Genomic DNA, 16,743 nt, shown 5'->3' with positions numbered 1-16,743 from the left:
TAAATTTGGGTGCCACCTTGACTGGTTTGAGGGATGTTGAGGGTTGGTAAATCCCTTCCAATTGTGTCTGGAAGGCTCTTTCCAGAACGGAGTGTTGTGGCGTCTGCAAACTGAGTGGGAAAGATCTTCCCTGAATGTGAGCCACGCTATGTAAATGTCTGAGGCCAGGATGGGACAGGAAAGTGGCAGAAGGGGGCAACTCTCTCTGTTCTTCCTCTGGGAACAGGGCTGGTTCTCTCCTGCTGCTTCTGTCAAACATCAGTCTTTAGTTTCTTCAGTATTTGGTAGGTGGGACTCACACCAGAATCTTCTGAAGCTCTTGGGCTTTGAGCCTTAGGGCTGAGGCCTGAAATATTGTTCTGTCTGGTTCTGAGAGTTCCAGCTTTTTGGACTAAGTAATCTGATTTTCTTCTCTTGTCTCCAGCTTGCAGATGTCATTATAGAAATACTCATCCTCTGTAATTGTGTCTATAGCCATATCTCTATCCGTCGGTCATCTGTCCATCCATCTATCCTGTGTCAGTCTGCTGGTTTGGTTTCTCTGGAGAACCCTGACTGATACATGTGACATACATTAATTTACAGAATGTGGGGAGACACACCTTGCTGAGGAGTCATGAGAGTCTTCACTTCCCCTGTCTTTCTCTCTATTAGGATGATGAGCACCTCTTGCCTAGAATGGTTCCTCAGCTGTGATCCCCAAATGATGATGCACATGGAGCAGAGCATGGCTGGGGCAGAGCCACACAGCCTTCAGTCTACATGCAACGTGGTAGGGACTCCTCTTTCTTTATATGGAAGTGTTGGGATCTGAGGTGTTGTTTGTTATCAAGGCAAAGTTGAGCCACTCACCCCTTTATGGTGCTTAAATTATTTAATAAACAGGTCAGGTGGACACACAGTGTACATGTTTGTTTGTGGCTTGTACATGGGCATTAAAACCAGGCTAGAAGTGGTGGTAAGGGAAAATAGGCACCCAAACACAGTTAAACAGAATATGTGCTAGTTTCCTATAGTACCATGGGACTCCTGTGATTTTTAAGAATCTATTATATAATTTATAAATAGCTAGAAGAGCAGAGCTTGAAGGTTCCAGACACAAAGTAATGATAAGGGCATGGAAATCTCACTGATTTTACCAGTACATGTTATATACTGAGAAACCAAACTATACCCTGTAAATATGCACAAATTTAATGTATTATCAAAAAATGGAAGATGGAAATGGTAACCAGCCTGATTAGATAATTGCAAGCTGTATACATATGGATACACACTATGACCTATGAATTTTTACAAGTAAAATGGTAATCTATATGAGAGTGTCCCCTTTCCCTTTTCCTATCCTTCAATAAACTCTCAAAGGAGAAGAGTGGGTCCCCTCATAGAGGAGAGGAACAGAGTGCCTCTCCTGCATTCCAGTTTTATTGGGGATCCCAGAGAGCTTTCCGGAGATTCCTGCTCATGTCCACTTCTTGCATTTGATTGACAGCAGGAAGACATCAGAATTACATGTCCCTATTGTCATGACAACTCTAGGTTACCTTGGCCCATGCGGACAGGTTCTAATTGGATTCTTAGCCACAAATTCTTATAGATTCATGGTTAGAAGGCATTACCTGTACCTCCCTGAGTTTCAAGATCTGGTTGGTGAAAAGGCTTACAAAATGTCCCCCTTAAGAGTAACTTAAGTTTCTCTTATTGACATTATTTGGGGCCTGTATGTCTCCTTCATATAACACATAGTTTGCTGAGGAATGTGACATATTCTGTCCACTTAGCCCAGGCAGGATAAATTGCTCCTTGGAAAAGAAAGCAGGTGGGGATCAGCAGAGTGGGCCCATTTTATAGAATTATTCCCTTAACCTTGTGCATCTGTCTGTTTCCTATCAAGATGAAACTGGATTCCCCACTTCTCTTGATAGAGGGGCTTGGGCAGACTGCAGGCTTTTCCAATTTCCTTTTGGGTTCTTGTCTCACAAATTTAAAGAATAAATGGAAGGCAAGAACAACCCGAGTAGGAATTATTTGAGTGAGAGCAGAAGAGAACTCCTGCCATGCAGGAGGGGACCTGAGAGCAGGAAAATGGTTTTGGTGTGCTAGACTAGGGGAGAGTATGGTTTTTGGTCTGAGCATTGACCAAAATCTATGTTAAACAGGCATTGAAAAAATACCAAAACTATTGTCTGTGTCCTTTAGCCTTTGAGTTTTAACCCTTACAGTAACTCCCATCAGGGTCATCTTTACCTTCCATTTTCCCCCAGTCTGGGGCAAAGGAGTTGGAAAGTTCCCAAGGGTAAGTCTCAAGGTCTTTACACTTGTAAAAGGCCTCAGGGGGCCCATTAGTGGTTCTAAAGATTAGTTTCCTGGAGTGGTCTTCACACTCAAGAAGACCTTCATTGAGGCCCATTACCCTGATTGCCTGACCGTTGACAATTCTTATAGTTATTATAAAAAGAGCATTGTAGTGGCACCAAAACAGTCATGAAGACCAGTGGAAGTGAAGAGAAGACACAGAGACAAACCCATAGATGGAGTCATCTGATCCTTGACAAAGTATTGCAGAGAATACATCTCTCCCACATTTTATGTTGGTGCATTATAGCTGTACATAGGTGGGATTTGTTGTTACATATTCAGACATGCACATAATTTAACAATAGCATTTGTCCCATTTCACTCCCCTGTATTTCCCTTTTCCCTTCCCTCCTCCCCCCCTCCCAAGAATCAATAAGTGGGATTGAATTTTAATCAAATTAAAAATCATTTGCACAGCAAAGGAAACAAAGAGTTTGTCGAGAGAATCTACAGAATGGGAGAAGTTCTTGGCCACTTGCAGCTCAGACCGGGGATGAATATCCACAACATATAAAGAGCTCAAAAAACTTAACACCAAAAAAAAATAAATTAAGAAATGGGCAAAAGAACTAAACAGATGTTTCTCAAAAGAAGAAATAGAAATGGACAAGAAATATAAGAAAAAAGTCTCAACATCTTCACCAATCAGGGAAATGCAAATTTAAATTATATTGAGATTTCATCTCACTCCAATCAGAATGATAAGTATCAAGAATATAAAAAACAATAAATGCTGGCAAAGATGTGGGGAAAAGATACACTTACATGTTGTTGGAGGGAGTGAAAGTAAGCACAACCACTTTGGAAAGAATATGGAGATTCTTGAGAAAACTAAGAATGTAACCATCACACCATCCAGCTGTCCTACTCCTTAGTATATATCTAAAAGATCTAAAATCAGTATTGTAAGAGTTCTGTGTTTGGGATTGTGGTCTCTGATGACTTCATGGCTGTGGCAAGCTTGGTGGCTGGGAAAGTTTCTGTACAAAAATACAGGATGCCTAGCTGCTGGAAACATTTCTCTGCAGACACAGGATGCCTAACTGCTGTAGCAATGCCCTCCATAAGGAGGCTCTGTGCTAGAGTCTTATCAGTCTCAACCTTGATCTCAGGCACACAGCTCCTGGGAATAAAGAAACTCTCTTGTTACACAACCATGATGTTTCACCAAGCTCCGCTGCACCAGAACCTGTCCATATAACAGTAATTTTAAACAATGGACTTTCTTGAGAGCTACACAGAGCTCCTAATATTGCACATTGCAACTGTGGTATGTAACTGAGGAATAAGCTGCATAATGTTGCTAGCTCTGTAACCTGCATAAGGACACAATGAACAATAATTTACTACTGATACCAGTGACCTAATGAAACCTATTGGTATAAATAAAGCTGTCAACTTGGACAAGAGGCCATTCTGCCTCTGCAACGCCTTCTGTTTCCTTTTGATTTCTTTACAAAGTATTCTACAATGACAGGGCCACATCAATGTTTATAGCAGGATAATTCACATTAGCCAAGCTATAGAACCAGGCTAGATGCCTGTAAACAGTTGAATAGATAAAGAAAATGTGGTATTTACACACAGTGGAGTTTTACTCAAATGAATGACCTAGAGAACATCAGGCTAAGTGAAAAAAGCAAGACCCAGATGTCAAGAGTGGAATTTTTTTTTCCCTCTCATTTGCAAAAACTGGAGCAAAATAAGGAAAAAAGGAGGGAGGGGATTCCCTGAAAATGGGAGGGAGATCAGTGAAGGAGAGAAACAGATTGGAGGGGGAGAGAAGAGGGTGGAATAGTGGAATAAAATTAAACAAACTATGCTAGGTACATACATGAATATACCACAGTGAATTTAAATTTCTCTATATCTATAAAAACACTAATTAAAATAACATAAATAAATGGAAGTAAGACCAATAGAGCAAAGAAATGGAACAGGAGAGGGAGGAGGGCTTGATGGAGTACTGGTGGCTGAAGTGGAGCAAATTATATTCTATGCTTATGTGATTGTGTCCAAGTGAACACCAATATTATGCATAACTATAATGCACCAATAAAGACAGAAAACATATTTTTAAATGACAAAAATTGGACTTTATCAAAATTGCATAAGTTTGCTCCTCAAATGACTCAATGAGTAGAGTGGAAAAGGAAGCCGTTGACTAAAGAAAAAGATATAAACCTGCACACGTATCTGGTAAACAATTTGCATCCTCCTACAAATTGAAGAGGAAAAAAATGCAAAATGGGCAAAAGAATTGAAGACCATCTTCAAAAAATATTTGGAAAAGACCAATAAGCACCGTAAGCAAAGTGTCTGCACTGGAGCCCAGCCAGGAAAGGCAGAGTCCACACCATGAAGCACCACATTCCATCACCTTTGATTGCACTTGTCCAGGCACAGCATCAGTATCACTGTCACCATAAGGTCAGAAGGCTGCACAGGGGTGTTCCCAGGGCCCTCTTCATGTCCCTTGCCTCAGGCTGTAAATGAAGGGGTTCACCATGGGGGTGACCAGGGTGTACAGGGTGGAGGCCAACACCCCTGTCCAGGAGGCGTGTGTCCATGTGGAGCTGAGGTAGACCTCCAGGCAGGTTCCATAGAACTGGGAGTCAACTGAGATATGAGAACCACAGGTGGAAAATGGTTTATACTCCCATCCTGCTGTTGAGATCTGCAGGACAGAAGCCACAATTTGTGCATTAGAGAAAAGGATCCCAGCAAGAGGATAAAAGCCCTTGATACATGTCACAATGTTACTGTTGAAAGACACATAACAGGAAAGATGAGCACCTGAGCAGTTCAGAGAAATAGTGCAGGATGTCCACTTCTGTGCAGTAGAAAATCTGTCTCACAGTCAGACTCTCAGGAAGGGCTCCCAGCACACTGAGGAGCAGGTTAGGCACAGAGCCTGGGGTTCATGAGGACAGGGTGGTACAGGAAGTGGCAGGTGCTACCACGTGCTCATAGGCTATGACAGTAATACCTAAACTGTCCAGGTGTTCCAAAACTGAAAAAAAATACTCCAGTGATATGACTCTAGGTAATGACCCTTCTTTGCACCTGGATGTTCACCAGCATCATGGGGACCATGATGGAGGTGAAACAGATGTCAGCAAGATTGAAACAGGAAGAAATAGAAAATCTGAAATAGAAGAAAATCTGAATGGCCTGATAAGGAGTGGGGAGAATGAGTCAGTACTAAGACAGTTCCCCTCTGAGAAGATTCAGGTGTCACTTCTGAATTCTCCCAAACATTTGAAGAGCTAGTAGCAAGTCTTCTTAAACCTTTCCAAAAATAAAAGACCCAACCCCAGTCTATAAACTCAACATTATCCCATATCAAAATCATAAAAGGACCCAGAAAACTATAGGGTGATATGCATGATGAAGATAAATGCAAAAGTCCTCAATAAAAATGCCAGCAAACCAAGCCCACAAGTACATCAAAAAGATTATACAGTATGTTCCAGGGAAACGTATCACAGGAAGGCAAGGATGGTTCAACATATCAAATCAATAAATGTAGAATCTCCTGTCAACAGAAGGAAGGGCAAAAACTGTCAGATCAGCTGGATAGATTCAGAAATAACATAAAACTCAACACCCCTTTTACAATAAAATGCAACAAATTAGGTAAAGAAGGAACATTTCTCAACAATAAAGAATACAATGAAAAACCTACAGGTAACACCATACTGAATGGGGAAAGGATGGAAACTTTTCCTCTAACATCTGGATTAAGAAAAAGGGCCCACTGATTCCTATTCACCATAATACTGGAAGTCAGAGCAAAAGCAGGCAGACCAGAGAAATAACAAGGGAATCCAAAGTGGAAAAGGAGAAATCAAATTCCCCTTTGCATATGACATGTTTTGAAGATTATATTTAGTTGACTTATTTTATACACATTTATAGGTACTGTGATAATACAAGATGTGTATATCATGTACAGTGATCAAACCAGGGTGATTAGTATCGCATCTCCTTAAATATTCCTCATTTTCTGTGTGTGGAGCCCAAATATTTATTGATCATCTATTATGTTCCAGGCACCTGGTCCTTGTCCTCGTGGCCTTTCCATTCTGTTAGTGAACTCAATATTTCTGTCTCCTCTAAAATTCACTTGTTGAGCTCATAATTCTCTATGGGCCCATTTGGGCAGATCACCTAACCATTCAAAGCCCCCCAGGTATGAATGTGGCAAGAGAACAGATCACAAAGAATGAACTTTTGGAAAGAAAATTTAAATATATTACTATTTTGCAGACAATATGATCACATACATAGAAAACCCTAAAGATGTCTTCAACTGTTAGAAATAATAAATTCTGCAAAGCCACAGAATACAAAATCAATATACAAAAAATATTGGCATTTCTATACAACTAGCTAAAAAAAAAGAAACAAAACAATCCCATTTATATTGCAACAAAAACCAAGTAAATGAAATACTTATAAATTAACTAAATTAACTATGCAGTGAAAATTACTGAAGATTGGTAAAGGAAATTAAAGAATTTGCAGATAAATGTAAAGAGACTTGGTATTTGTAGATTGGAATAATTGATATTATTAAAATGCCCATACTAGACAAAGTAATCTATACACTTAAAACAATCCCTATATTCTTTTTTTTTAAAAAATTATTCATTTAAATAATTAAATTTTAAATTTTTCTTTTGGTACTGGGGATTGAATACAGGAGCACTCTTCATGAGCTAAATCCCATTCCATTTTATTTTTAAATTTTGAGACAGAGTCTAAGTTGTTGAGAGCATCAGTAATTTCTTCAGGTTGCCCTTGAATTTACAGTTCTCCTTCCTCAGCCTGGCTAGTCTCTGGGATTACAGGTGTGTTGCTGGCACCTCTGTTAAAATTCTAATACCACTTTTTTATTTGTTCTTTTAAATTACATATGACAATAGAATGTACTTTGACATATCTTACATACAGGGAGTATAACTTTCTGTTCTTGTTACCCTGGTTGCGTATTCATATAGGAACAAAGGAGAGTAATGTTCATTTCAGGAATGAACTTTTATTTAAAAATTGATAAAAGGATAATTCTTATAAGTTGTAAATCACAAGGCAGTGTGCATAAAAAGATCTAAGTATATGTTTTTGAATTATCAAGTGTCCTATAAATACATGGTTACGTGACAGCTCTTAACTCAGGTTATAAACATGACAATTTCAATTGTTTTAGAGTTTCATGACGCCAACTATTCTAGTTGTCTTGGCTTTTTATCAAGGGATCTCAGTTCACCCCCTTGTTGAAGACAGAAATATTAAATTTTCTAGAGATATCAGGGGCTGTGTCACAAAAAGAAGTCAGGCTTCAGGGACCCATGAGACAGGGCAGGCTTGTCCCTTTAGACTTCAGAGAAAACTTTAGGTTTGGTCGTGGATAAGGTGTTAGGAGCCTAGATCTCTGGAAGGCAGGAGATTTCATGAGAAAGAGAAATAAAGACTATTCCCCTGACATGTACCCTGTATATATTGGGGAGACAGAATTTGTAAGAAAAATTGCTTTTGGTGCAGAACAACATCCTACAGGGAAATGATGTGTTTGGCGTTGGAAATGTGCCTAATGAGCAGACACCCTGAGCTGTTAAGTATCTCCCCTGCCCTCATTCCCCAGCCTGTGCAGCCTTGGACTGGAGGAGATGTGGTTGCTTTCTCTGGAGTCCTGCATCTGGCAGGGGACTGCTGATTGACTCCTTCCAGATGTCTTGTCTTGAAACAGCCTCTGTCTCTCTCTTCAAACATCCAGAGAGGAATCAGGATCCATCAGGAGACCATCCATCCAGAACCCACCCAGGTGAGTCCGAGAGCCCAGCAGGTGCTGCAGGAAGGCATCAGAGAGTCTGGAAGCCAAGAACATGTACCTAAGGTTGCCTGAGAGCCAATCTGGGCAAATGCTCTTGCCCGGAGCTGAGAGGTTGATGAGATTGTTTGCTGAATTATTTGATTAATTCATTGATGTGTTTATTTATTGTGCTAAAAAGAGGAGTGAACAGAGAGTTCAGCAATGCCAGGCAGGTCCTTGATGACCATGGGGTGAGGGCAAAGGCAGCCCCATCAGAAGAGGGCATGGAGGCTCAGAGTGGTTTCAGTGTAAGTGCAGCACGTGTCCCAGGACCTTTGCAAACAATTAGGTGGAAAACAATAAGATGCATTGCTGAGGAGGGACACAGAATGAAGGGTAGCACTTCTTACTTCTGAGATGGAGCAGAATTTTGATGAGCTTATTGTTATCAAATGTCCATTTTCTACAGTTATCAGTATTTCAATGGATTTTTCTAACTTGATGTTTCTCCTTTGAGTTTTGGAGGGGTGCATCTGGCCATAAAAAGTTTTACTTTTTATTTAATGAACAATCTATCTTATTACTTCTGAGTTTCTTGCCTTATTTAAGGTAATTTTATCTATCTATGAACTTTTATGACACTTTTTTTTTGGTATCAGGGATTAAACTGAGGGGCACCTGACCGCTGAGCCACATTTCCAGCCCTACTTGCTAGTTTGTATTTTATTTAGAGTCTGGGTCTCATTGAGTTGCTTAGTGCCTCACTTTTTCTGAGGCTGGCTTTGAATTCTTGATCCTCTCACCTCCTGCTTGACCCCTCCCTGACGTCTTGTCTTGAAACAGCTTCTGTCTCTCTCATCAAACAGCCAGGGAGGAATTTGGTTCCATGAGGAGACCTTCCATTTGGAACCCACCCAGGTGAGTCTGAGAGTCCAGAAGGTGCTACAGAAAGCATCAGAGAAGCTGGAAGACGAGAACGTGTACCTAAGGTCACCTGAGAGCCAATCCAGTCTCACCCAGAGCTGGGATTACAGGCATGCACCACACTATATGACACTTTCTGGATGTTCTTCTCAAACATATTGCTAACTTTCATATTGAGGTCTTTAATTCCTCTTAATTTTTAGTAAGATATGTGAGCTAGGGGATCACTTTCATTTCTTCCAGGTAGAGAGCCAATTATGTCATTATTTATCTATACGAGGATTTCTAAAAAAAAAAAAAAACAGAAATATGACTGTCTTTTATTCCACCTAAAGAGTGAGGCAGAATTCCCTGTTCATTCAACAAATCTACTAACTTAGCACCTGAGGAACGTTCCTCATTATGTTCTTTTACAACTAAGTCTTTGCAAATTTAATTATGAAATTATTGGTATTACTATCTTCATTCACTGAATGTTTGAGGCTCTGTTCAATTTTTAAATACAGTTGTTTTTCAGTCACTCAGTTTAACCTTGCTCTGCCCCCTGCTGTCTTTTGTTTACTCCACAACTTCTGCTTTTCTGTAATTTTATTCTATACCATGAACGCCTATTCACATACTGCTATGAACACAGACACACAACCAAATCTGGTGCAGTCTGTTCCTGTGGGTATTGATCCTCAATCCTGGACAATGTGATGGAAGAAATGTGTGCATGATGTAATGCTCTCAGGGATAAGCCTTAGCCAGGGTGTTATTCAATGTAAAAGATAGAATATTCACGTGTGGAAGATTTTATAACATATACTCTTAACAGCTCTTTGTTGGATGAAGACCACAACAAGACTGAGTTGGGCTCATTGGTTTTGTCTTAAGAGTTCAAAACTGAAAGGCTGTAAATAAAATGGAAAATATACCACACAAGAAATCAAGAAAGGGGCCTGTCTTGTCTGCCACTGTGCACATTAAGCCTGACTCCATAGTTCCTTTCTGGGTCTAGCTTTCTCCCCACAGTGACAAATGCCAGTTGGTTTTCACTGTGGAATCTTAAACTATGATCTCACAGGAGTGGAGAGAAGAAGAGAAGTTTCCAGAATTGGGGTGGTACAAAGGGGAATAAGAAGGAGGCAAAGTTGACTAATGGATACAAAGTTACAGGTAGATAAGTGGAATAAATAATGTTGGTATTCTATCCACAGCAGCGTGACTGAGTAATTCCAAGAACCTATAAGGGAGGGTTTTCAGTAATCTTAGCAAAATAAAATTATAAAATACTTGAGTTAATTATGGACATGGATATCCTGATTTGTTCATTATACAGTATATAGGTATTGAAATTCCATATTCTATACATTAGATATGTACTATTCCTGAATCAGTAAACAATGAAATGAAACAAAACTCCAGTCAGTCAAATCAATATCGAATGGCACAGGAATGCTTCATATCAATTTGTGCAAATTTTCTTGTGCTTTATATATATATTTTTATTTTGTTTTCTTACCTTTGCCCTTGGTTTTTGTATATCTGCTTATTATACAGGTGTCATGGTGCCAAAAATATGTGATAACACTTGCCTTTTGAGACTCTTGTTGATCTTTTGCTTTTTAAATTTTATTTATTTGTAGTCCTCAAGAAAGCAGGCAAGACTTGAAATGACAGAAGTGGGGAGTCGTTTTCTCCCCATCACCTCTGGGGGACCACAGAGGTGACGAGCCTTCTTCCTGCTCAGAGCCATTTCACGTCTCAGTTTATTGAGCAGGTTTTTATATTCCTTCCTTTCTCTTTCTCTCCTTTCTTTTTGTCCTTTGCAGCCCTGGGGATTGAGCCCAGGGACTCCTGCACACCAGGCAAGTGCTCTACCGCTGAGCCACTCTCCACCTGGTGTTTTGTATCACTTTATGCCCAGGGGATCAAAATGGCCACACTGAAAGGAAACTCCTAGTTTTCATGTGTATGAAATATTCATAAACTGGAATTTCTGGCTATCACTAGTGCATCTATTTGAAGAAAGATCATTTGGCATTGACAGCTTTCCTGGTGTCCTTTCCTTTCTTACAGAGTGGCTGGAGGTGAGAATGGCATTAACACGGCCCTAGGAGACCCAGCATATGGCTTACCTTTAAGTGGTCTGTGTGTGTGTGTGTGTGTGTCTTTAGGGGTTAGAGGGGAATTAACAGAAAGGGGACCTGGACTCAATACATTCTAAGAGATAACTCAAAGTGCAGAGGCCAGATCAAAACCAGGGTGCCTTCCCACCCACAAAGTGCCTTGGCAGACAACTTAAATTGTGAACACAACAACGTCTGGACAGTCTCCCTGTGTCTTGAGCACCACCGAGGCCACTCTGTTCTTCTGAAACCTGCTCGGGTCCCTCTCTCTTGCTCATCCTGCTTGTCACATGGGCTCCCTGTTGACTCTGACTGTCTGATTCTCCACGGGGCCTTTGCATTGGTGCACACTTATACAGATATTCTGTGGCTCCTTCCCCCTCTTCCTGGGGATCTCTTTGCAAGTGTCACCTATCTGCTTGTCTTGCCTGAGCACCCAAGCACTCCATCTCTGCTTTCTCCCTCACAGCTGCATTTATTTTCCCTTCCTCTTGCATGCCACATGATTAGTTCTCTTCCTTCATATATTGGCTTGTGCTATTTCTCCCTCATCAGACTTAGGAACATTTGAGTTTTCTAAAAAAAAAAAAAATATTTATTTATTGGCTGTGCTCTTTCATCACCTAGAAAGTTCCTAGAATATGATCAAAACTAAATTGTATTCCTCCAATACATGAAAAAAATTCAAAATTTTGAATAAACTCCTGGGGAAAAGCTAAAAGTGATATAGGAATTCTCAATCATAGTGGCAAGGGGATCCCTGGAGGGGAGCAGATTCATACATGAAACACAGAAATTTGCATGTTGACTGTAGAACATAAATGATAGCATGTATGTCAGGGTACTAGTGCATAATCATATCATGTTCCTTTTCTCATCTTTTTTTTAGTTCCATCAACTAAATGGGTCCAGAAAATGACACACAAATTACAGACTTTCTTCTTCTGGGATTTTCAGAGGACCCAGAACTGCAGCCCCTCATCTTTGGCCTTTTCCTGTCCATGTACCTGGTCACTGTGCTGGGGAACCTGCTCATCATCCTGGCCACCATCTCAGACTCCCACCTGCACACACCCATGTACTTCTTCCTCTCTAACCTGTCCTTTGTGGACATCTGCTTCACCTCCAACACTGTCCCAAAGATGCTAGTGAACATCCAGACACAGAACAAGTCCATTACCTACGCAGGTTGCATCACCCAGATGCAATTTTCCATACTCTTTGCAGGACTGGATATCTATCTTCTGACTGTGATGGCCTATGACCGGTATGTGGCCATCTGCTACCCCCTGCACTACATGGTCATCATGAACTCCCGGCGATGTGGGTTGCTGATTCTGGTGTCTTGGATCATGAGTGCTCTTCATTCCTTGTTACAAGGTTTAATGATGTTGAGACTGTCCTTCTGCATAGATTTGGAAATCTCCCACTTTTTCTGTGAACTTAATCACCTGGTCCATCTTGCCTGCTCTGACACCTTCCTCAATGAGGTGGTGATATATTTTGCTGCTGTCTTGCTGGCTGGTGGCCCCCTCGCTGGCATCCTTTACTCATACTGCAAGATAGTCTCCTCCATCCGTGCAATCTCTTCAGCTCAGGGCAAGTATAAAGCCTTCTCCACCTGTGCATCTCACCTCTCTGTGGTCTCCTTATTTTATTGTACAAGCCTGGGTGTGTACCTCAGTTCTGCTGTGACCCAAAACTCACACTCCACTGCAACTGCCTCGGTGATGTACAGCGTGGTCACCCCCATGCTGAACCCCTTCATCTACAGTCTGAGGAACAAGGATATCAAGAGTGCTCTGAGAAGACTCTGTGAGAGAGAAACTGTGAAAGCGTCAGTTGTGCTGAGATTGAAGAAGTGCCCGTGATTTCAGGGCTCAGAGCCTCAGAGCCAGAAACTGGGGTCTTACCAGAAGGTAGAAGCAGAACTTGGTCATTCTATTTTATCCCTGAAGTTTCTGTTTCCTGATTTCAACTTCTGCATGCAATTCCATTCCATATGTCCCTTTATTGTACTCTCCACTCTCTGACACCCAGTCCTCTCCTCTCCATTGTGCTGCTTTCTAATTTTCCCCAAATAATTTCCATCTTTGTATCAGAAATACTTAGAAATTCTTATTTAGCCCAAAGGACATATTTTTAAGAATAATTTCATTTCAAGTGACATAAATTATTCCAAATGATTTTACTAATATTGGACTAAATATGAACATACGTTTTACTCCTAAGGGAAAAATCCCAATTTGACAACCCAGGCTATGTGCGTAATGTACAGTGGAATAAAGTGTGGTGACACTTTCTCATCTCTGTGTGTCTCCTTCCTGTGTGGCTCCCTCCACACTCGTCCTGACAACGTGGCTTCACACCCAGCCTGTTCCTAGCTGGCCATGGCTGCGTGCTCGTGATCAGGACCTGCCTCTGCTCAGATCGGTGTCCACAGTGCCTGCTGCAGTCAGGGAAATCAGACCCCAGGGCACTGGATCCAGCATTTTCTCAGTAGGTAATTTCATATTCTAGACAGCATTTCTCCAGCACAGTGAGATAGAAATGTGAATGGATGCGAGGTCCTTGGGGGTCAGGCACCGGGGAGGAAGCGGGGTGGATGTGGCTGTAGAAGGGAATGCAGTATCCCTGAGTTGATGGAATAATTTGATCTTTTTGTGTCTGACTAGCAGTTTTGGGTGTCCATGTTACTGCGTATGCACACAGTGTCATTATTTGCATACAGCCTCTGTTATCCGCCTTCTGCCCACTCCCTTCCAAACTTTCAGCAGTAGCTATTCTAGTTTCAAGTAGACTGTTTATTTTGGACTTCAGCATATCATGGGGAACATGCAGCACGTGTCTTTCTCTGTTAGGCTTATTTCACCTGCTCAATGTTCCATGCACATTGGTAAAAATGAAAGGATTTCATTTTCAATTTTTTTTTTTTTTTTTGGTATCAGGGACTGAACTCAGGGGCATTTAACCCCAGAGCCAGAACCCCCAGCCCTTTTTTTGTATTTTATTTAAAGACAGGGTCTCATAGAGTGGCTTAGAGCCTTGCTAAGTTGCTGAGGCTGGCTTTGAACTCACGATCCTCCCGCCTCAGCCCCTGAGCTGCTGAGATTAGAGGCATGCCCTACCACACCCGGCAAGATTTCACTGTTTTTGTGGCCAAATAGTACCGCATTGTGTATGTTTGCCCCATTTTCTTTATCAGGGAGGCGATAGGCACTTAGGCTGAAACGAGTCAGGAGAAACACAGGCACACAGGTATCCCGTTGGGCAGCTGATTTGATTTCCTCATTGTCAGTGTTAGCATCCTGGCTGAGGTGTGTTCCATGGTTGATGTCGAGGTTACCATTGTGGAGACTGAGTGGAGGGCCCATGGATCTCTGCATCCTTTCCCACTGCTGAATGTTAATCGACAACTAATCTTGAGATGTTTAAAGGTTATACAGGAAAGAAGTAGTAGTTATCTAATATAGCTGACTGCGAGGAGTCTGAATGTCCACCTTTTCTCTTTCCCCTTGGGATCATGACTTCTCCTCCCCGCCCGTATGGTTGCATGCTGTCTCTAGCTCTCTTGCGCTTCCAGGGACCCTTATGAACATTCTGCTAATGAAAACAATCAAACCAAAGAGGCTGCCATCCAGCCCGTAGTGTGAATGTCTCTGCATCGTTCTAGACGGGCTGGGACCGTGGAGGTGTGCAGAAGACCTCGAGAAACTTGTTTTCCAGGTCAATGCAAAAAGTTAGCTAAAGGAATCAACAGATCTGGGACAGTAAGGAGCGCTGAGATCCAGCCTTCCATTGTTATTGCCCCATCTTCTGTCGACAGGTTAAGAGAGATGGCAGTGCAGATGGAAATATGACCTAGAAATATGGCTTTTACATCAGTGAACACATTCTAACTTCCACACAACTTTGGAAATCCCGCAGTCTTGAGCTTCTCTGTTCAGACAACCTCCCCAGTAACATCAATGTGCTTAGTTTTAGTCACACAATCTGTTTCGCCTCTTACTGAGACTCTCTTCTCTTATTTGAGATTTTCACCTCCACCCTGAGAATCTCATCTTCCAGGGGAGAGACCAAAGCCTTTTCCCTTGTGGGTCTCACCTCTTGGTGGTCTCCTTGTGCTTTGGCACTGGCAGAATGAGTTCACTTTCCATTAACCAAATGCCTGAGGAAATTCACTTATAAAGATAAGGGTGTATTTGGGCTCATAGTTTTAGAGGTTGCTGTCCCTGATAGGTTGGCCCCATGGTTTTGCACCTGTGACAAAGGTCACATCATTAAGGGCTGGGAGCATTTGGAAGAGCAAAATGGCTCACCTTGTGGGCAGGAGTTTAAACAGAAAAAGAAGCAACAGGGGTCCCCTGCTCCCTTTCAAGGCACATCCCTAATTACCTGGGACTGAACACTTGGACCCACATCTTACAGTTTTTCCACCGCCTAACAGCACCAATCTGTGAGACTCACCTTTCACACTGAGGCCTTGGGGGACCCATAGGCTCAAACTGTAGCAGTAGCCTTGAAGTCTACCTCAGTTCTGCAGCCACTCTCTCCTCCATGCCAAGACTGAAGGCCTCTGTGTTGTGCACCGTGGTCACCCCCATACCAAGTCCCTTCATCTACAGTCTGAGGGTCATGGGTGTGAAAGTTGCTCTGGGGACACTCCTCAGGAAGTTTCTCAGTGAAGGGCCATTTCAATAGCCATGTGAGAAATGTGAATGACCCTGAGGGCCACAGAGCCTGGCCTCCTCCATCCACTCCCTGACTACTTCTGCTTATACAAAATTTAAAGCAACTCCTTCCTCCGGACTTTCTTTGGGGTCTTTCTTGTACTATTAAATGTTCATAAAGTTATGGACTGAAAAGCTGGGTGAATTTTAGTTGAATGGAGTATAAATTCAGACAGGGGTGGTTGAAAGTAGAGCCTTAATTGGAAAAGTATAAATGAATTAAGAAGAGACTTTGAAATAGAAAAAGAATCCAGACTCAGTGACACTCATCCTTGATGGTAACAGCAACACGGAGAAAATGAAATCCTAACAGAGAAGAGACAATGGCCCCACCAAGTTTATCAGGACACTTCTCTTTGTTCATGTGTGGAACCAGCCTTGTTTCCCAACAGTGGATGGAGGGATAAGAAAAACGTGGTGTACACAGACACAGTCATGAGGAAAAATGGAATTCTGCATTTGCAGAAAAAATGGAAGGATTTGGGTATGATGTCCCTTGAAATCACACAGAAATTCCATAAGTATTTTCTTCCCCATGGAATCTAAACTACAGCTGTGTTGAATTAAAATAGAGATACCTAGAGGCTGGGAATGTTGGCAGGGAAGATGGTAGATTGGATAACGGGAAGCACAATCCAGGGAGATAGATGGGATAGGGTTTATTTTATAAATCATGAGGATCCAGCTGGAAGTCATGTAAGGACTACAAGAATAAAAATGGTGTGGAATGGCAATGCTCATTACCCTGATTTGATCAGTGCATGCTCTCTGCCTGGGCTGACATAGCACACATTAGCACATGCAA

General features: G+C 41.7%; 1 protein-coding gene across 1 annotated transcript; it reads left to right on the top strand.

Moving 5' to 3' along the window:
• Positions 1-12,110: 12,110 nt before the first annotated feature.
• Positions 12,111-13,079, top strand: LOC114107702 (olfactory receptor 7A17-like). The gene has a single exon (XM_027955067.2). It carries the CDS (start codon positions 12,111-12,113, stop codon positions 13,077-13,079), a length of 969 nt encoding a protein of 322 aa, XP_027810868.2.
• Positions 13,080-16,743: the final 3,664 nt, after the last annotated feature.

Source organism: Marmota flaviventris, chromosome 1 (assembly GCF_047511675.1).
Source record: "Marmota flaviventris isolate mMarFla1 chromosome 1, mMarFla1.hap1, whole genome shotgun sequence".
NCBI lineage: Eukaryota > Metazoa > Chordata > Mammalia > Rodentia > Sciuridae > Marmota > Marmota flaviventris.
Note: the sequence above shows the minus strand (reverse complement) of the source record. Positions and strands in the feature narration are given on the sequence as shown.